Genomic DNA, 21577 nt, shown 5'->3' on the forward strand with positions numbered 1-21577 from the left:
GTGAGCCACCATGTGGTTGCTGGGATTTGAACTCAGGACCTTCGGAAGAGCAGTCGGTGCTCTTAACCACTGAGCCATCTCTCCAGCCCTAACAGGCTTTTGTTATTGTTTTTTGTTTTGTTTTTGTGATATTTGGGGAGCTATTATTTCAGCTCCCTGAGTACATTTCTACCAAGCGCCAATTCCCATTCTTGGAAACAGAAATTTTCACATAGAAAGCTGGCTCATACCTGCCTTTGCCTGCAGATCACAGGACTATTCCAAAGAGCTGTTTTGGCCTGGGTACAGATACAGGCTCTATCAAATGCCACCCCATGAGATAGGGCCTTCCCATCTCCTTCCATCCTCCATCTAGGTCACCAGCAGCTGGTGGCCCCAGAAGACCTCTCCGGGTTGAGAGGACCTGGGACACTCATGTTGGGGAACACACCTGGAGTGACACTTGTCCCTCTCCCTTCCAGGGGCCATAAGTTTAAAGGATTCACACCAGCCAGCCACTGAACATGTTTACAGACACCTTCACCTTCCAGAGCCTGGCAGTATCCCAGAGGCCTCTGCCCACTCTTTCCCACTTGAAGACCTGTCTCAAGTCTGTCCCTGCTCATGCTAACACTGGACCCAAGTCTTGAGGACCCCAAGTCCATGTCTATTATTTGGAGTTGTATCTAGAACCTTCCTACTTCTTAAATGCCAGGTGGAATTAGAAGGTTGGCCATTGAAATTGGGCACAGTAGGCACACATTGTGAGCCTGGCATTCAGGTGGCAGAGGCAGGAGAGGCACAGCAAACTCAAGGCTACAGGGCACAAATATGCCTTTTGTCTGTCTGTCTGTCTGTCTGTCTGTCTGTTGGTTTGTTTTTTCGAGACAGGTTTCTCTGTGTGACAGCCCTGACTGTCCTGGAACTTGCTTTGTAGACAAGACTGGCCTTGAACTCATAGAGATCCACCTGAATCTCCCCCCTAGTGCTGTGATTAAAGGTGCACACAATCACTGCCCAGCTAAGACCTTGTCTTAAAACAAGCAAAATGCTGGACGTGGTGGTTTATAATCTCCACACTTGGATATTTTGAGGTAGGAGGATTCAAAGCCAGTCTGGGCTACCGGAAACTAAGTCTTAAATAAATATACAAACAAGCAAACAAACAAACAGTTAGGGATCTAAAGGCCAGAGAGATGACTCAGCTCAGTGGGTATAGATGCTTACAACCGAGTCTGACTAACTGAATTGGATCCCTAAGTACACACATGGGGAAAAGAGAATCAGTTCACAGAAGTTGCCCTCTGATTTCAACATACATAGATGTTTTTCAAAAAATAAAGAAAAAATGAGATTGGTAGTTGAGACCCCTCTGGGAAGCCTGCCAGGAGGGCTTGTGGTCAGGAGGAGCCTTTGGCAAATTACTAACAGGAGTGGGTTGGGGACAGGAGCAAGGGTTCAGCCCACACTCATGTGAGGAAGATGGGGGAAGGCAGCCAGATTAGTCATCTGCATTTTCCAAATGAGTTTAGCATCAGAAGGATGCCTGTGGTTATACTAGCCCAGCTAGACAGCGAAACCAGATCAAGACTGGAGGGGGGATTTCGGAGGGATAAACCCAAACCGACTGGAGGGTGATGGCCCAGACCCAAGCCTGGGGTTGCACTGAACCACACAAATGTCTCACTGAGGTTGTTTCTAGACAGGCCACAAAAGAGCTGTAACTGACAGGCCAGCCTGCACCATTGCACTCTTTCCTAGGAAGCAGCAGTGGCTTAGTTTCCCTGGACAGGCCTTCCAATACAGGCCAACACTGGAACGCGGCAATCCAGAGCCAGAAGGTGCTAACAGCTCTCCTACCTGCTCCCCAGCCCTGCTAAGGGTTCCCTGACCTCCTTCCTAGGGCTGACTCCCCCATTGTGGCTCTTAGAGGCAGGGAACCACAGCATGGCCTCTTCCAAGACCTGCTCAGAGCCAGGAGGGAGGGGACAGGCCTGTGTGTAGACTTGGCTACCCATACACCCGCTGCCTCTCACCCTTTTTCTGCCCACAGCTGGGTGTGGAGGCAGGCCCTGCTCAGGGGTAGGGCCCTGAGCAAACCCCACCCCTTCCTCCTTTTCAGGAAGTGCCAAGAGGGGTTACAAAGAAAGGCCCAGCTGCTCTCTGGAAGCCTGTCTGATCCTTTCACGGCCTGGCTTTCTTAGGGCTGAGGGTGCCCAGGGGTCTCCCAGCACTCCCACTGGCCCAGATATAAGTCACATGCTTCTCAGGGAAGGGCAGAAAGCATGCTCAGGCTGGCCACAGCCAGGATGGCCCTTTTCTCAAGTCCCATGGGCCTAGGTCAGGAGCAGAGATGAGAGAAAAGGACTTGGGCATCCAGGGTCTATCCACTACTGATTTTATGTCACTCCTCACAGTGACAATGACCAGTACTTACAGATCTCAGGATAAACAATCTTTAATGTTTAACCACTGTGCACTGCATGGTAGCGCCCGGGAGAGCACCCAGAGTGTCTCCCTTCACCCTACAGCCACCCGGATGACACCTCAATTCCTAATTCTTCTGAGTGTCATATGAGCCCTTTAACTGCCCAGTGCTTACTCCCATGTCTGGGCAGCTGAGGTGGATGACCCTGGAGTACCACAGGTCTGAGAGCTCCAGGGCTATCTCAGTGACTTGGCATCTCCAGGGCCAACACAGAGAACTAACCTGGTCCCAGAGAATCCTTAAGGCCGAGGTCAGACACCGCGGCAATGTGCTGACTGCTGGCCGTCACCAGCAAGCTGCACTCCTTGTATCCATAGACAATAATGAATTCATGGCAGCCTCAATGTTAACCATGCCCCCCTCCCCGCCATGTCCACCTCCTGCTATGGCTCTTGGTTGGCATGGAGGAGATGTCTGTGGCACACCTGTGCCCACATATGTCCACTTTTAACTATGACTGCGTGCCCAGCTTCATGCAGATAGCCCAGCCTAGCCTAGAGCCCCGTCTGCCCGCTTGGTCCTCCTTGCCTCTCACACTGCTCCTTGTGGGACCTGCCCCAGGAACCATTGGCTCCAGTTCTGCTTCTTTTGTGTTCCAGGCCGCCAGTCCTTTTTGGGGGGGTGTGGCTCAGTGGTAGACTGCTCTCCGGCCGCCTGCAATGTGTGTGTGGCTCTTTTATGGGTGTGTGTGTGTGTGTGTGTGTGTGTGTGTGTGTACAATGTCCTGTCCCTGATGTACTTCCTGTAGTTCCTACCGTTAGGCTTCATTCAACACCTGTGGCTTCTCCCAGCACCTCTCCCCTCCTCCCACCCTAACCCCCCCCCTTCCTAGGGTTAGGCTTCCTCTTCCCTTCCCCACCTTGTGATCCTTTGTAACCTCAGCCATGCACTCTTGGCCTTCTTCTTCTTCCCTTCCTCTTTTTCTCTCCTCCACCCCCTCTCCTCTCATGGCCCAGGCCAGTCTGCTGGCCACGTTCAGTCTGGACCCTTCCAGATGCCTCTGGCTTTGCTTTCCGTCATAGCTACAATAAACCGCCTCGAGATGGCTCAGCGGTTAAGCGCACTGACTGCTCCTCTGAAGGTCCCGAGTTCAAGTCCCAGCAACCACATGGTGGCTCACAACCACCTGTAATGAGATCTGACACCCTGTTCTGGAGTGTCTGAAGACAGCTACAGTGAACTCACATATAATAAATAAATAAATCTTTGGACTGGAGCGAGTGGGGCCAGAGCAAATGGGGCTGGAGAGAGCAACCATCCGTAATGAGATCTGACACCCTCTTCTGGAGTGTCTGAAGACAGCTATATTGTACTTACATATACTAAATAAATAAATCTTAAAAAACAAACAAACAAAACAAAACTCCTCCTCAGCCACACCTAGGGGCAGTCACTCCCCATTTCTTCAGTCACCTACTGCAGCAGTTGTTGAGACCTCAAAGCCAGGGTCCCTGGGGGGTTCAACACCTCACCCACTGCACTGGCCCGCCACGCCTCACTCTCCCCCAGGACTTCTCTCTTGCCTCTGAATTCTTTGAGTCCTTCATTAGGCTGGTCTCTAATTATAATGGGCTTCTTTCTTTCTTCCTTTCTTTCTTTGTTTCTTTCTTTCAAAAGATTTATTTATTTATTAAATGTAAGTACACTAGCTATCTTCTGACACTCCAGAAGAGGGAGTCAGATCTCATTACAGATGGTTGTGAGCCACCATGTGGTTGCTGGGATTTGAACTCAGAACCATTTGGAAGAGCAGTCAGTGCTCTTAACCGCATAGCCATCTCTCCAGCCCCTATAATGGGTTTCTTATTATCAAGGGGAGACCTGAAGACAGGGCTATCCGTCCACAGGCCGAGGGCCTCTGCCAGCAACCAGCATGCCTCACTCCTGCTGCCAATGAAAGACTGGCTCCGTGACGACATCTCATTTCCTCAGCCCTGAGCTGGCTTTTTAAACGGGTCACTGAGAGATACGATCGCCTGCAGGTCTCCTTCATCATCTCCTCGTGCGGAGGGAGGCACGTCTGAAGGCGGAACAAGCCAAGAGGAGAGGTAGGTACTCAGGAGGTTCTCAGGCACAGCTTGGTGCAGGAATGCTGAGAATTCCCTCCTAGATTCCATGATGGGGATGGACTGTCAGAACATCAGAATGTGTTCTCTGGGGTGGGATCCACCACTGGCTCCTCCTGTTGGCCACCATCTGCCTGGTTAGGTCCCTCCCAGGGCCTGGGGTCTTCCTCTTTCCTTAAAGCATGTCTGTCTCTTCCTCTTTACCATAGGCAGGACCTCTCCAAAGGCCGAAAGGCTCTGTGCCGGTCACCATGAGGCCATGCTGTGCCTTCTACCTTCTGTGTGGCTTCCCCTGCCTCCCATGCCTCACACAGCTCAGCTACTACTACCTTAATCCCAGCCTCAGGAGGAAGGTCAAAATGATTCCATGTATTCTGTTTGGGTCATTGTCTAGCCAGCATTCCGCTGTAGGATAAAGTGTAGGGCCCGTCTATGGCGTAGAACTAACTCACTAACTCAGATCCTATGAATGCCCCGGGCTCACTTCCAAGGTCTCGAATCCAGCCACACAACTTCAAAGCCCAAGGGCCTCAGCTTAGGAAGTGTTCTCCTTTGTCCCAGTCCCGAATAAAGGAGTCGGAGCTGCCACATCACAGCTGCTGCCTCCACTGTCACATCACAGCCACCACGGTTACTGTAGGTGGAGTCTGTTCTGCTCTGCCTAAGAGGCAGGCAGGCGCAGGCATAGAGTTCACCTAGCAAGGTCGGTGGGGGAACACTGTCTTGGAGAGGGGGTGAGTTTCACATGCAGGTCCTGAATATGCTGCATTGGTTTGGTCTTCCCTTTTCGAGACAGGGTTTCTCAGTGTAGCCCTGGCTGTCCTAGAACTTGTCTGTAGACCAGGCTGGCCTCAAACTCAGAAATCCACCTGCCTCTGCCTCCCGAGTGCTGGGATTAAAGGCTAGGGCAGCATGCCTATTTAGTGATTTTTTTTTTTTTTTTGAGACAAGAGTCTCATATTATAGCTCAAACTTAAAGCAATCCTCCTGCCTCAGCTTCCTGAGTGACTTTATCTTTTTTTTTTCATTTTTTAAAAAAATTATTATTTTTTTAAGATTTACTTATACTGGGTGTGGTGGCATATGCCTTTAATCCCAGCACTTGGGAGGCAGAGATGGGCGGATTTCTTAGTTCGAGGCCAGCCTGGTCTACAAAGTGAGTTCCAGGACAGCCAGGGCTATACAGAGAAACCCTGCCTCGAAAAAACAAACAAACAAAACCCATTCTCCTGTGATACAACTACATCAGCTGCTCTCCAGCTTCTGGGCCGTGCAGACTCTCTCCCAGAAACAGGAAATGAAGCACTGAGTATGAACTGGCATGTTGTAGGAGCTAGGGAATCATGGGAGCTTCCCATAATAATAGACGTTAAGCAGCTGACGGTCCGGAGGCTGCAGGTATGTGGAACTCTAAGGTGTACTGGGAGATCTTCTGGGCTTCCGGGAGTTTCTGCTCTTCCTCCAGGGACAGTGAAGGCTCAGGCAAAGGAGCAGCAAAGCAGGGATGAGCCTGAGCCTGCTTGTCTCATCACTCGGGCCTGGCTTTCTCTGAGAATGAGCCATGCAGGTTGGGGAAATACTTGAGGCACTGCCAGGATGCCTTGGTGCCTTGAGTTCTTGTTCTTCTTCTTCCTCTTCTCCTTCTCCTTCAGAAGTATTTTATGTATATGAGTACACTGTAGCTGTACAGATGGTTGTGAGCCATTATGTGGTTGTTGGGAATTGAACTCAGGACTTCCACTCCCTCTGGCCCCGCTCACTCCAGCACAAAGATTTATTTATTATATGCAAGTACACTGTAGCTGTCTTCAGACACTCCAGAAGAGGGAGTCAGATCTCGTTACGGATGGTTGTGAGCCACCATGTGGTTGCTGGGATTTGAACTCGGGACCTTTGGAGGAGCAGTCAGTGCTCTTAACCCCTGCCCCCTCTTGAGGTCTTATAAATAATTCAAAGACCAAGAAGGAGGGGCCAAGTATGTGGCCATCGGGGGGCAGTGGAGGGTAGCAGGCAGCAGATAAGACAGAGGGTACCTTCACCCAGCTGATCCGTGGCCCTCAAGCAGGGAACCTGCACACAGAACCCTGAGATCCAATTGTTTCTATAACCGTGTGACCCTCCACCAAATGGAACGGGGCTGTGTGCTCAGGGCCCTGTGTCATGGTTGGCACTTTTAGGAGACTGTGCAGCGAGTGGGGACTCTGTGCCCATGGAACTTTTTCAGCTCCACCCGTGGCCAGGGGTGGGCGGCTGTCTAGGCTGACAGCCGCAAGTCACTTCCTGTTGACAGAGTCTATGCTAAGCTTCTCACCAAGCCCTACTTCCACCAAGTCCTACCGCTCCATCTGAATCAGGAGACACAGGAGAGGAACTGAATCCTGAGGGGCTCTGCCCTCCCTCGACCTAAGGCTATGCAATCGGCAGAGATGGAGCTATAAACACCATCAGGATGATAATGGCAGAGGGGCTGATGCTGAGGATGTTAATGGCGGTGACAGTTAATGGCGGTGACGCTGATGACAATCAAGATGATGATTTGGGTGGCTGGTAATAAAGGAAACTGTCAAATGTCCCATGAAAAAAAAATGATATTATCCAGGCATGGCGGCGAACACCTTTAATCCCAGCACTTGGAAGGCAGAGGTCAGGCAGACCTCTTGTGAGTTTGAGGCCAGCCTGGACTACATAGTGAGTTCCAGCAAGGCCACATAGTGAGACTCTCTGTCAAAAACAATAAATAAGCTGAATGTAGCAGTGCATGCCTTTAATCTCAGTATCAGGAGGCAGAGGCAGAGGCAGGTGGATCTCTGTAAGCTCATGCTAGCCTGATCTACATAGCCCAGGCTCTGAAGAGAGACTGTGTCTCAAACAAACCAAATAATACATAAAGAAATGATTTATTTTATTTTGAAAGACATTTGGGGACATAACTGATATAACATAATTATTGCAAGTACTGCGACCTGTGCTGGACAGATGGCTCAGTGGTTATGAATCCTGGCTGCTCTCTCAGGGGATTCAGTTTTGATTCCCAGCACCCAAATGGCAGCTCAGAACTATCTGTAATTACAGACCCAGGGGATCTGATGTCTTCTGGCCTCCACGGCCAATGTATGCATGTGACATATACATGCAGGTAAAAGATCCATACAAAACAAAACAGGGGCTGGTGTCTTAGTTTGGGTTTTAACTGCTGTGAACAGACACCATGACCAAGGCAACTCTTGTTTGTTTTTTTTTTTTTTTTTTTTTTTTGTTGTTGTTGTTGTTGTTTTTGTTTTTTTGAGACAGAGTTTCTCTGAGTAGCCTTGGCTGTCCTGGAACTCACTCTGTAGACCAGGCTGGCCTTGAACTCAGAAATCTGCCTGCCTCTGCCTCCTGAGTGCTGGGATTAAAGGCGAGTGCCACTGCCTGGCTTTTGGTTTTTTTGTTGTTTTTTTGTTTTGTTTTGTTTTTTTTTCCTTTTGACCAAGGCAACTCTTATAAGGACAACATTTCACTGGGGCTGGCTTACAGGTTCAGAGGTTCATTCCATTATCATCAAGGTGGGAGCATGGCAGCATCCAGGCAGGCATGGTGCAGGAGGAGCTGAGAGTTCTACATCTTCATCTGAAGGCTGCTAGCAGAAGACTGGTTTCTAGGCAGCTAGGACAAGGGTATTAAAGCCCACACCCACAAGGGCACACCTACTCCAACAAGTCCATACCTCCCAACAGTGCCACTGCCTGGACCGAGCAGATATAAACCGTCACAGCTGGCGAGATGGTTTAGCGGATAAGCGCACCAGCTCTGTTCTAGAGGACGAGGGTTCAATTCCCAGCACTCACGAGGCAGCTCATGACTGTAACTCCTCTTCCAGGGGTTCTGACACCGTCACACAGACACGCGTGCAGTCAAAACACCGAAGCACATATAAAAATAGAAACAGAACACAATTGAGAACAAAATAAAAGTTTGACTAAATTATTGCCACCTGATTCTTACTCAGTTTTGTACTAGCCTTGAAAACTTGAAACCACCCAGCTCACACCACGCCTCTATTGAACAGAGCAATGCCAGATGCCCACACAAGAATAGGAACAGACCCAGGCAGCGATGGTGCATGTCTTTAAGCCAGGGCTATACAGAGAAACTCTGTCTCGAAAAACAAAACAAAACAAAAAAAAAAAAGAAGAAAAAAAGAGTAGAATGCCCCCCCCCAGGCAGGCCACTAGGTTGTCTGGCATGCCTAGAAAGAATAATCTTGATATCTTGATTACATTCATTAAAGTTAATTGGAAGACCTGCCCACTATGGGTAACACCATTCCCTTGGCAGGAGCTCCTAGACTGTGTAAGTGGAGAAAGCAAGCTGAGCACGTGTCCACTGCTACATTGTTCCCTGTGCTTGACACTGGCTGTCATGTGACCAGCTCCCTCTCCATCCCCCTGTTGCTGTGACTTCCTTGTTATGACGGACTGAAGCCTGAAATTGTGAGCCAAATAACTTCTCTCCAGAGCTGTTTTTATCACAGCAACAGAAAAGAAACTAAGAGTAGTGAAGGCAGAATCAGCCTTCTCCACACCTAATGCTTTCCCAGCGCAGGAGGTGTTTTGTCATCCCTGAGATAAAACGAGGTTCTAGGTTCTTCCTCTGAGGAGTCTCATAGCAACCTAGCTGTGGAGCAGGTTCCACAAGACACGACCCCCCCCCTCCAACTGTCTAGAGGAATTGGGAGTCTTGGAGGGAGCAGAAACTGCTGGTGTCACGTGGACATGTGGCGCTTGGTAGGGCCTTCCCCTTCCATCCTGCTCTATCCCAGCCATAAGTGATTCCAGGGTTGTCTGGCAGACAGGGAATCGGGTGCAGATCATTCTTGACTAAGACTCAGATGCCTTCATTGAAGGTGAAAGCTGCCTCTCTAGCTCTGGCCACAAACCTTGAGTGAAAAGCCAAGACCACAAAGAGCTTCTCCGTGGCTGTGGCTGCCGGTGACTAAGAGATCTTCAGTGGGCGGTTCCCGAGTGCTTTCATAAGCCTGTGTTCCAGCATCAGTTACTGCTTCCTATCTGGGACAGGGACGGTGAGCAGGGGGTGGAGAGCTGGAAGTTGGAGTGAAGTCCAGCTCCCTGGCTAACCAGTTGTATGCCTTGAGTCTCAGCTGCTTCGTCTGGCTTGACCCAGAGAAGCCCTCTGAATGAAAGACAGAAGCCATTCCAACCACAGGGAGTTGGGCCCATCTGTTCAGTAAACTTGGATCTGAAGTTTCAGTAAATGTATCTGAAGGCAGTGGAAGTGCTGCAGAGTCCCGGCTTCTTGTCATTGTTTCTTAGAGATGACACCAGGACACAGCAGATGAGCAGAGCCTGCAAGCTAATCATTCTGTAACCGTATCAAGGTATCAAGGTTGTAGCTTGGCAGAGAGCAAGTCTCAGGGAACCAGGGTGGGTTCTAGGGAAGTCAGGCAAAGCCGGAACATGGCTATCATCAACACTGAGATCTACGGCAACCTTACCCATACTTGGGTGATTAGGAGAATGGTGAAGATGGAGATGAGGGTGAAGATGAGGATGGAGACGATGGTTACTTTTTTCATTGTTGTGACAACAATGAAAACCCAACCCAACAAAAGCAACTTAACTGGATTTAGAGTCACCATGGACACCTTTGGGTGTGTCTCTAAGGATGTTTCCAAAAAGCTTTAACTGAGGAGGGAAGACCCACTCTGTGTGTATGTGTGTGTGTCACTATTGAATGAACTATATTAAAAAAGCAAGCTGGGCCGCAGCCCTCATCTCTCCTGACCGTGGTTCAGTGTGCCCAGCTGCTCCTGCCACCATGCTTTGGCTGTCATGATGAACCATACTATCAAACCATGTGCTAAAAGCTAAAAACCCTTCCTTCCTCAAGTGGCTTTAATCACTCCTCACGTGGATTTTTTTATTTTTTACAAAACAGGTTCCTTGGACAGCCCCAGTTACATAGTCTCAAACAAAACCCAACAAGACAGGGTCTCTCACTGTAGTTCTGGCTGACGTGGAACTTTGTATTTATACCTGCTGGGATTAAAGTCAAGAAGCAGAAAGATTTTTAAAATTTATTTATTTTCTGAGACGCAGTTTTTCTGTGTAGCCCCTGGCTGTCCTGGAACTCACTTTGTAGACCAGGCTGGCTTTGAACTCAGAAATCCATTTGCCTCTGCCTCCCAAGAGCTGAGATTAAAGGTTTGCCACCACTGCCTGGACTAGTTTAATTTTTTAAAAGCCATCTGACAGGGTTTCACGTATCCCCGGACCAGCGTAGAGCTGAGTCTCCTCCTGAAGCCTCTATAGTGCTTCGGTCACATGTGCGAGCTGCCGGGTTTCCACGCCTATGCCCTTTCTCCCCCTTTTTTTTTTTTTTTTTTTTTTGGTTTTTCGAGACAGGGTTTCTCTGTTTAGCCCTGGCTGTCCTGGAACTCACTCTGTAGGCCAGGCTGGCCTCGAACTCAGAAATCCGCTTGTCTCTGCCTCCCAAGTGCTGGGATCAAAGGCGTGCGCCACCACGCCCGGCTTTTTTTTTTTTTTTTTTTTTAAATTAATTTCAGTCAGGGAAATTAATTCCCAGCCCTTGGAATGGTGGCATCCAAATTAGCCTCATCTAGAAAATCCCTCATGGGCATACCCAGAGGCATGGGCTCCATTCCTCATCACTGTAAATATCAAAGAAAGGGACTCTATTCCCAAACGCTCAAGCTGCTGGGTTTGGCTCGCTGCCTCGGGAACTGCCCTTGTTTGCTCGATGTCTTACATTACGGGGGGCCACTAGTATGCAGGTGGTAGTTCCTACTCCAGAGCCTTCTCTGATTCTAGAACATCCGATGAGCTCAGCCAGGTGTCATTTATCTAATCAGCTGCGACCAGGAGGCAGCTGGCTTTGTCTTGTCACTGGGCCAAACCAAGAATTCCCGAGGGGTTCCAACGCTGTGCCCACTTGGCAGGGATGTAGAATGGTTACTATGGCTGCACCTAAGCCTCCAGAAAGGACGCTGGCCAGGAGGCTCAGGGAGTAGCATGCTCAGGAGGCAGGAACAACCAAGTCTCCAAACGTCTAAATTCTAGTCCTTTACTTCACAGCTGTAGATGCAGTTTAGCCTGATGCGCTGGACTGTGCATGCTCCCACTTCCTGAGAAGTCTCCTTCGGTGCAGCGTGTGCTTACAGTTATCCAGGTTTCCCAGGGCCTGCTTCTCCGCTGTCCCCTCACCCTCATGGGAGCCACCTTTGCCCCAAATCATCGTACTGTCTGCATGGCCACTCCCTCCAGAAATGTTGGGAGCATTGGGTGGGTGACTGCCAGGTGATGAGAAACGCAGACTTGCGTGGCCTCTCTGGATTTTCCCATGTCTCTAGGCCGCTTCCTGCCAAGGCGTAACTCCAACCTCTGCAGTCCGGATGTGGCTTGGAAAGTGAGATGCTTTTGGAGCCGGTTCGGCGGCATGAGTCGTCCTGGGTACTCATCTCGCGCATGGGACCGGGCACTCAGCAGTTGCGTGTGACTCAGACCCAGCTACTTGGCTAGCCTTCGAGACCGGGCTAGTATTTTTTGTAAATGGGAACAACAGGAGCAGAAGCGTCTCCCTTTCACGTGATCGTCTCTTCGCTGGGCCAAGAGCTGTCAGGCCGCAGCCGCCGCTGTCCACACTGCGCGCCAAGTGGCTTTGAGAACCTTACGCGCCACAGCCCAGCAGCGCGCGGAAACGACGCGGATGGCGGCTGTGCTACGCCGCACGCCAGCGCGCCAGCGCACAGGAGTCAAACAGTCTCCAGCCTCCAGCCCTCCAGCCCCGGCCGCTCCCATTCTCGGTCACTCCATCCAAAGCGGCCGCGGGGGCGGTGGCTCGGCAAGGCGCATGCGTCTCTTGGTGCCTACTAGCGCGCATGCTCCGGAGCACGCACATTTCCCCCCTCCCAGAGCTGTGCGTGGTGGTACGGCCTGGGCGGGGCGAGGCTGAAGCCGCGAAAATTGCGCGGAATCCGCGGGAACTACCTTTTTGGCGCCATGGCGCAAAGTCGTGTTACCGATTTCTATGCGTGCCGTCGCCCGAGCCTTACGACTCCGCGGGCCAAGTCGATCTGTCTCACCCCGAGCTCTGGTGGCCTCGTGGCTCCTGCGTTCACCCGGAGCGGCAGCCGCAAGCGCGCCCGGCCCCCCGCCGAACCCGGGAGTGACCAGCCCGCGCCGGCCGCGCGCCGGAGGCTACGGCTGCCTGGATCGGTGAGGAGCGCGCGGGACCCCAGAGGACCCTTGGTTAGGACAGGAGATCCTGGTTCTCGGGCGCCGAGGCAGGGGACTGGAGGAATATAGAGTCGGGAGCAGGCTGGGGCGCTCCTTCCTCTCCCCAGGGCATTGCTGACGTAGGCAGGGGGTACCTGGGCTTCCGGGGAAGCCGCAGCTGGCGGGGATGATTGTGGTGGTGTGGGTGGTATGCAAAGAATTGGGCTGGAGCGCCTGAACCGGAGAGAGGGCATCGGAGGGTCAGACCAGGTGGGTCTTTCCTAACTGCTTCATCAAGCATCTCACTAGACAGGCACCCCCTAGCGCCTGATTCCCGCCCGCCTGCAGGCCGAGCAGGTACCCCTACCCACCCAATTTATTGTTCTGTGCCTTCTTAATCTCCAGGACTCCTCCTGCCCCAGTTCCCCAGCTGAGCCCAGCTCCCCAGCTGAGCCCAACCCTCCAGCTGAGCCCGGCTCCCCTGCTTGCCCATCCCCCGTCAAGCGAACAAAGAGTGCCACTGTTTCTGTCGGTCAGCAGCGGGGCAAGGTGAGGAGGCCTGAAGGTGGGCTGTGGGCAGGGGTGTGCGGAACTTGCAGAACTGACAGTGCCTATGTCCCCAGGTCCCATCAGAGGACTCTGTCTCCGAGCTCCAGAACTGCCTGAGGCGGGTACGGAAGTTGGGAGCCCAGGCACGGGCCCTGAGAGCCCGAGTACAAGAGAATGCTGTGGAGCCTAGTACCCCAGATGCCAAGGTGCCCACGGAGCAACCATGGTGAGTCCTGGTGGGGCCACAAGGTCCAGGAGAGGACAGGCCTTGGGCGGGCGCCGTGGGGTCTGAGTGGGTGGGTGGCCATGGGACTTGGAGGCGGATTACCTGGACCATATCCCAGTCTCCTCCTCCCCACCACTATGCCCTTGTCCCCCACCTGAAAAGGACATTGTCACTCCTGCCCCTGGCTCTTTCTAAGTGCTGTGAACCCCTGTGGATTCCGTGCCTGTCTGTGACTCTGTCTGGCTCTCCGAGCTGAGGGCGCAGAGCTAGTGTGTGGAGCAGGCGTCTTGTCTCCTTCTGATGTTGCCCTCACAGGTAGCATTAGATCTGCTGGGACTTTGCAAGTGGGTAGTTTTGGGGTTCTGGGTCACAGTCTCCTCTCCTACCGTGTGATCTGGTGGCAGAGGAGGTGTCAAACCGTGTGGTTTGATAGTCTAATGGGAATGCCCCCCCCCCCTTTGACAGTGTCGAGAAAGCTCCTGCCTACCAGCGCTTCCATGCCCTGGCCCAGCCTGGTCTCCCAGGCCTTGTCCTACCGTACAAGTATCAGGTACTGGCCGAGATGTTCCGCAGCATGGACACCATCGTCAGCATACTTCATAATCGCTCTGAGACTGTGACCTTTGCCAAAGTCAAGCAAGGTGTTCAGGAGATGATGCGCAAGTGAGTGATGTGGGGGAGGGGGCCTAGCTGCCCCCGGTGTCCATCCCTAGTGCCCGCCTGCCTGGTCCCTCTCAACTCTGCCCTCTCTCCCGTAGGCGCTTTGAAGAGCGCAATGTGGGCCAGATCAAAACGGTGTATCCTGCCTCGTATTGCTTCCGCCAGGAGTGCAATGTCCCCACCTTCAAGGACAGCGTCAAGAGATCCGATTACCAGCTCACCATTGAGCCCTTGCTGGGCCAGGGTGAGTCTTTGGCGAGGCCCTGGGCGTTCTGGATCTTCTTGGACTTGTGGATGGGCAGTTGGACGGGCCAGGGCTCACCATGGTTTTTGCCTTACAGAGGTTGGTGGACCTACCCAGCTCACAGCCACGTGCCTCCTGCAGCGTCGGCAAGTCTTCCGGCAGAACCTGGTGGAACGCGTCAAGGAGCACCACAAGGTGAGGGCCTGGGTTTCTGGAGGCAGTCAAGCAGGTTCAGTCCCTGCTCTGAGTGGACAGTGGCCTTAATTACTCTGCTCCCCATGCAGCTGCTCTTCTGGCCTCAAATATAAAGAAAGGTTCCTCTCAATCCCTGCCTTAGTGAGGGTTTTGCTGCTGTGAACGGACACCATGACCAAGGCAACTCTTACAAGGACAACATTTCATTGGGGCTGGCTTACAGGTTCAGAGGTTCAGTCCAATATCATCAAGACAGGAGCATGGTAGCATCCAGGCAGGTGTGGTACAGGAGGAGCTAAGAGTTCTACATCATCATCTGAAGGTTGCTAGCAGAAGCCTGGCTTCAGGCAGCTAGGATAAGGGTCTGAAAGCCCGTGCCCACAGCCACACACCCACTCCAACAGGGCCACTCCCTGGGCCAAGCATCACAGTCCTTGCTATAGTTCTTTTTAAATGTAAGGAGGGAGCCGGGCGTGGTGGTGCACACCTTTAATCCCAGGCAGAGGCAGGCGGATTTCTGAGTTCGAGGCCAGCCTGGTCTACAAGGTGAGTTCAGGATAGCCAGGGCTATACAAAGAAACCCTGGCTCGAAAAACCAAAATAAATAAATAAATGTAAGGAGGATTGATACCTACACTATAGGCTGGAGCAAGCTGCCTGGAACTCCAGAACTGGGGAGCTCAGGATAACCTCGAGACCCTGAGAGGGTGTTTGTATCATTTAGTCAACCATGGCCATGTGTTAGAAACATGCCTCTCTTCATACTATACCTGGCTGTGTCTAGGCACAGAACAGTAAGGTGGTTTTTCTGGTTGGAAATACTGAAGTGAGTGGCCCAACCAACCTTCTTTCCTTCAGGCCTTCCTGGCTTCACTGAACCCCCCCATGGAGGTGCCAGAAGAGCAGCTGACCCGCTGGCACCCGCGCTTCAATGTGGATGAGGTGCCTGACATCGAGCCAGCTGAACTGCCCCAGCCTCCTGTCACAGAGAAGCTCACCACTGCCCAGGAAGTGTTGGCCCGTGCCCGGAGCTTGATGACACCCAGGGTGAGGCTCTCTGACTTGTCACTTCATTCTTTTCTCCTCAGGGAGTATGGCTGCCTGGCCCGGGAGGGCGGAGGTAACAGCTGAGTGAGTGCCTTCGGGTTACCTGATACTTCCTCAGCTGAGGGCACAAAGAAGTAAGGTGTGTTTTGTACGCACACATGCGGCTCATCTGGCTGTGCGTATATGCTCCGGTGGGGACCGTGCAAAGAGCAGCCTTCATGAGGTTGGGGAGTTCATGGATCATTTGTGACCTCTGACCTGTGCCTACCCTGCAGATGGAGAAGGCCCTGAGTAACCTGGCCCTGCGCTCGGCCGAGCCCGGTAGCCCGGGGACCTCTACCCCAGCACTCCCGGTCACTCCGCCAGCCACCCCACCTGCTGCCTCTCCGAGCGCCCTGAAGGGTGTGTCCCAAGCACTGCTGGAGCGGGTGAGTCCTGGGCCGCTGGTAGTGGGGGAGCTCGGTGACAGGAGGGGGCTTTCCTCGGTGACCATTTGCTGCTGACCCATCCCCATGCAGATAAGGGCCAAGGAGGTCCAGAAGCAGCTGGCAAGGATGACGCGGTGCCCCGAGCAGGAGCTTCGGCTGCAGCGGTTAGAGCGTCTGCCAGAGCTAGCCCGCGTGCTGCGCAGTGTCTTCGTGTCTGAGCGGAAGCCGGCACTCACTATGGAGGTGGTCTGTGCAAGGATGGTGGAGAGTTGCCAAACTGCCCTGAGCCCAGGTTTGTGCAGAGCAAGATAGGGGTGAGGGTGGGCATGGTCATGCTCACTGTGTTGTTCTTGGCAAGGAGCTGGGCCTATTTCTGACCAGGGGCAGTTTGCCTGCCGTGGACTTGGGGATCCCCAATTCTGCAACTTACAGGCCTGCTCGCCAGGCTCGGAGCACGGGTGTCTTGCCTCTTTGCTGTGTGTTCTCCTGGTACTTGAGCGGTGTCCCTCATGGCTCTTGGCTCTGCTTGGATCCACTGTACATAGCAGTAGCTAAGCCTTGACAAAGGCCTATTATGGGGTGTTGGGCACCTAGGTTTAAACCCATGATCCATTTGTGCAGGGGAGATGGAGAAACACCTGCTGCTCCTGGCCGAGTTGCTGCCGGACTGGCTCAGCCTGCATCACATCCGCACAGATACCTACGTCAAGCTGGACAAGGCTGCCGACCTGGCTGGCCTCGCTGCGAGGCTGACCCACCACGTCCACGCCGCGGGGCTGTGACTTTGAATTCCTTGCCGGATGGCCTGTTTCTTTCATTAGTACTCAACGCACTTAAGCCTTTAAGCCTTGCCAGTGTGGGCAGCTATCGTGCCCATGGATCTCAAAGCGCTGGCGTTAAGTTGGTTCCTGAGGCTTTGGGGTATCCCAGACTCAGCTCTCGGGGAAGTAGGCTCTGGAGAGTAGGGTATGTTGGATGGCCATTGCGCAAACTACTCAAGCATTAGGTATGGTCAAGACCCAAGATCAAGGGCCAGGTGGAAGCCTAGGCAGGCATAGCCCCACCTCCCCATGCTTCAGAAAGCTGTAAGAGCTCAAAGAGCCTTAAGTATCACACTGACCTTGGACTTCCCTGATTTCACAGGATGCTGCTCTGAGAGTGAAATTGGGCCTTCTGTAAATATGTGAAGTGTGGTTTCTTTTCAGACCTTCTTATATGGCCCTGCATGTGACTGCTAGTTTTGGCTTTTCAATAAAGTCATGTAAGATTTAAATAAAATACTGAGATGAAGCTGAACCTGTCACCATAAAATCTCTTTAAATGCTGATGTGTGATGTGGGTGCTGATGTGTGATGTGGGGCAATGGGTTATGCACAGACACCCTGATCCTGGTCTGTGGTAATTTACACCTACGTGGGGCAGAAGGCATTCCATCATGTCTCCTGGACCCCTGGCTCCTGTGGAAGTTACAGCCCCCACAGGAGAGGCATGTGGCTATTAGTCCTGTAGTCAGTATCCCAAGCTTCTGGCGGTCTGGCTAGACTCCTCCCCTACAGTTACCTAGCAACAACAAGATAGCAAAGCGCACTAAAAGAGGGGCTGTTTGGCCCTCCTTGCTCTCTTAAGCTTTCATCTTTCATACTCTAGCTCTCTTTCTCTTTCCCTCCCCCCCTTCTCTCCACGTGGCCATGGCCTATCTTTCTACCTTCCCTCTTTCCCCCTGCCTTTCTACCTTAAAGCTCTGAAACCATAGACTGTCTCCGATCTCAGATCATGAAGGCCCCCCCCCCATGCTTGAACGATGGGATGGGCTTTCTCCTAAGGAGCCACTTCTAACCTCTTGCCAGAAGGCCTTCCTACCCTCCCCTCCTCTCTTCCCTTCTGCCCCGGGGCCCCTATTCTGTTCTCAGCTCCTCCATGTACCAGCGTGGGATGCCAGAGACTGAGAACCTGGCACCTGGGGCTGCCCCTTGTTCACCACCCGCTGTGTGGGGCCAGTGGCTTAACACAGCCAGATGCCCACTCAGGGCCATGTGGAAAGCTGCCACCTGCCCAGAGCACAGGAACTCTGGCGAGATGCGGGCTCTCTCCCATTCCCCTCTTTTCCCAACACCCATGGCCCCACAATGTGATATATATTTAATTTTAAAAGACTATACAGCTCTGGTTCCCCTGGAACTATATAAACCAGGTTGGCCTTGAATTTAAGCAGGTTGCCTGCCTTCAAAGCTCTGGGATTAAAGGTATCTACACCATGCCCTGCAACAAGATAGTTCTTTTGAGATAGTCACTATAAACTGGGCGTGGCGGTGCACACTTTTGATCCTAGTACTCAAGAGGCAGAGATAGTGACTTATGAACTGGGTGTAGCGGTGTGCACTTTTGATCCCAGCACTCAAGAGGCAGAGGCAGGTGGACCTCTTAAGTTTGAGGCCAGCCTGGGTTACAAATCAAGTTCAGAATAGCCAGGGCTGGTTACATTAAGAAACCCCGTCTCAAAGCCGGGCGTCGTGGCACAAACCTTTAATCCCAGCATTTAGGAGGCAGAGGCAGAGGCAGAGGCAGGCGGATTTCTGAGTTCAAGGCCAGCCTGGTCTACAGAGTGAGTTCCAGAACAGCCAGGGCTATACAGAAAAACCCTGTCTCAACGTCCCGCACCACCACCACCCCCACCCCCCCNCCCAAAAAAGGAAAGAAACCCTGTCTTGAAAAACAACAGAAAAAAAAATACGGTGGCTCTGGGTCACTGCTTTCATCCTCGTCCTAATGGAGTAACAGGCTAGAAACGTGAAGCAATAAATCTGTCTATGTAGTCAGCTGTCTCAGGGACTTACAGAGATAACATCGCTTCCTAGTAGGGGTTGTGGCTTCAATACAAAGCTGAGCCTATGGGTTCCTACCTGAGCCCCCTGTCCCTGTAGTGCCACTCTGAAGGCCCTGGAATGTGACCCACGCAACAAGGCGAGGAGATGCAGCAAGCATATCAAAACGGTTTATTGATCTCCAGTAGCACAGCTCTGCTATACTCCAGGGTGTGGCACACGTACAAAGTACAAGGATCCAGCGGTCCATAGGCATGGCGATCAGCTGACCAACGGAATGAGTGATAACATTCACAAAAGGGCAGCAGTTAGCTCACAAAGGTCACTTAGGTGCCCGGGGCTGAGCCACCGTGCAGTTACTGGTGCTGCTGTGAGCAGGGGTGCGACCATCTAGCCAGCTCAGTCATACTGGAGGAGAGAAAAGAATGGTATAGGTCCTAGCCTCTCCCTGCCCTTCAGCGAGGTCAGCTCCACCAGGCTCACACACTCCACCACCTCAGCCCGTAGCTGGTGCAGCAGATCACAGGCTGCAAACATGGTTCCTGGGGGGGAAGGGACAGAGAAAGAGAAGGTATTCAAGCGCTTTGTTTAGTCAGGACCCCGGACAGGGCCTGGCCCTTTGAAGCCTGTTTGTCTTGGGTTGGTTCTTTACCTCCAGTGGCCAGGAGGTCATCCACAATGACCACTCTCTGCCCGGGTTCTAAGGCATCTTTCTGGATTTCCAGCTCAGCCTGCAGATAGGAAGTAGCGTTAAGAGAGTCTAGATGCTAACAAGTGGCCACCTCCCTAGCCTGGAGCATTTCTGAGGCTGAGCATTTCAGGAGTTGTAAACCTGACCCGATGTCTCAACCCCTCTCAGCACCCACATTTACTCCTAGGCACTGGTAGCCATGGTAATAAGACCCTGCCCTTCCTCTACCCACAGCTCCCTTACCTTCCCATACTCCAGAGCATAGGAGGCTGACACAGTGGGGCTCCGCAGTTTCCCATGCTTCCAGATGAGGACACAGCCCATGCCAAGCTCTTGAGCTAGGGAAGGGACAAAAAGGAAGCCCCTGGAGTCTAGACCTGTTAGGGTGAGGAGGGAAGGGTGTGGGATGGAGCCGAGAGGCCAAGTATGGAGAGGTCAACATTGACTAGGAACACTAGGTCTTGCCCACTATGGCTAGAAGAACACTGATGGCTACTCGGTAGCATCTTAGCCTTGGGGATCCTACCTGCCTTCTCCACCTATGGTGGCTCTTGCCACCTTTCTTTCTTTTTTTTTTAAAGATTTACTTATTTATTTTATTATATGTGTGTACACTGTAGCTGTAGGTGGTTGTGAGCCACCATGTGGTTGCTGGGATTTGAACTCAGGACCTTTGGAAGAGCAGTCAGTGCTCCTAACCGCTGAGCCATCTCACCAGTCCTCTTGCCACCTTTCAAATGTAGCATCTACCCAGGAGCACTGTCTACAGGTCAGTTCCAGGCGGCCCGAGCTGTCGTGGGGAGGGTACAAACATGCCCTGATTTCTGGGGCATGGCCGGGGGTACCAATAGGAAGTGGAGTGGGCAAAAGTTCTGTGGTCCCTGAGCACTTACTAGGGCCACTCTGTTCTCTTGGGGTGCTCACCCTCCCTCTGGACACTCCTGGTGGACATTCAGCTGCCCTAGGGTGTTTCTGAAGCTCAAGCATGGAGCCTGGTATACAGCAGTTGTTTAGCACAAGCTTGTGGGGGTTGGGGAGGACAAGAGAAGAGTGCCCCGGTGTAGTCCTGGGTAGAAGCAGCCCCTGAAGTTACCAAACTTGAGGTCTGCCCAGGCACGCCCCAAGGTTACCTAATTTTTAATATCTAGTTCATCCCAAAGGCTACCCCTAAGCAAGGATGTCCGTCATCTGGAGGATCCAGGTCTCCCAGCCTGCTGTCAGGATGCTGGCCAGCCTTGTGCCCTAAAAGAGGAAGGCTTGGTTCTGGACACAAGGACAGAGCAGAGTTCGTCTCTAGGAACAAGCACCGAGGGCACCTTAGGGTACCAAGCAGGGAAGGGAGACGCCTACGGAGTTCATCCGGGGTGAACAAGTGTCAAAGGCAGTGAGAAACCAAGGAGGAAGAGTCAGAGGTTGAAGAAAGAATGGATGGGTGTGGGGTAGATGTGGGTGACACGAGGGGAAAGGGGATAGGGGATAGGACCGTGGGGGACGAGTACGGCCTAGCAAGGCCACTTGCCTGCGATGTAGTCGATCTTGCCGCTGTGCGTGGACTTCAGGTGACTGGCCAGGAGGCGGATGGAAGCTCGGAAGGAGTCCGGGTCTTTCAAGAGGGGCGAGATATCCCTGGGAACAAGGACAGGAGAGTGACCGCGTGTGGCCGGGCAGAGGCCCCGCAAGATCCCCAAGGCTGCCCACGCGCCTGCGCCGGGGGATGAGAGTACGGCGCCAACGCCTCGCCGGCTCGTGACCGCACCTGAACAGCACGCCCGGGATGGGGAAGTCGGGGAAGCTGCGGATGCGCCGCGCCACCAGTTGCAACTCAGACTCGGACATGGCCGCGTGCTTGTAGGAGACAAGGAGGAGGTGAGTATCCGCAGGCTAGGCTCCCGTCAATCGGGGGAACAAGGGCGGAGCGTCCTCGGTGGGCGGGGCTTCTGGGTTGGTC

The 21577-nt window shown here is 52.7% G+C and overlaps 2 protein-coding genes across 2 annotated transcripts; one reads left to right on the forward strand and one right to left on the reverse strand.

Moving 5' to 3' along the window:
• The first annotated feature begins 12526 nt into the window (after positions 1 to 12526).
• Cdt1 (chromatin licensing and DNA replication factor 1) lies at positions 12527 to 17170 on the forward strand. The gene is made up of 10 exons (XM_021220534.2): positions 12527 to 12767; positions 13173 to 13316; positions 13391 to 13542; positions 14008 to 14205; positions 14301 to 14446; positions 14544 to 14641; positions 15500 to 15688; positions 15964 to 16116; positions 16207 to 16408; positions 16738 to 17170. Exons 1-10 carry the CDS (start codon positions 12552 to 12554, stop codon positions 16896 to 16898), a joined length of 1659 nt encoding a protein of 552 aa, XP_021076193.1. The 5' UTR covers positions 12527 to 12551; the 3' UTR covers positions 16899 to 17170.
• A 1924-nt stretch (positions 17171 to 19094) lies between these two features.
• On the reverse strand, positions 19095 to 21539 carry Aprt (adenine phosphoribosyltransferase). Its single transcript, XM_021220590.2, has 5 exons — positions 21386 to 21539; positions 21149 to 21255; positions 19873 to 20006; positions 19591 to 19669; positions 19095 to 19480 (listed from the first exon to the last, which is right to left on the reverse strand). The coding sequence occupies exons 1-5, from the start codon at positions 21463 to 21465 to the stop codon at positions 19338 to 19340; spliced, it is 543 nt and encodes a 180-aa protein (XP_021076249.1). The 5' UTR covers positions 21466 to 21539; the 3' UTR covers positions 19095 to 19337.
• Positions 21540 to 21577: the final 38 nt, after the last annotated feature.

Source organism: Mus pahari, chromosome 20, assembly GCF_900095145.1.
Source record: "Mus pahari chromosome 20, PAHARI_EIJ_v1.1, whole genome shotgun sequence".
Classification (NCBI taxonomy): Eukaryota; Metazoa; Chordata; class Mammalia; order Rodentia; family Muridae; genus Mus; species Mus pahari.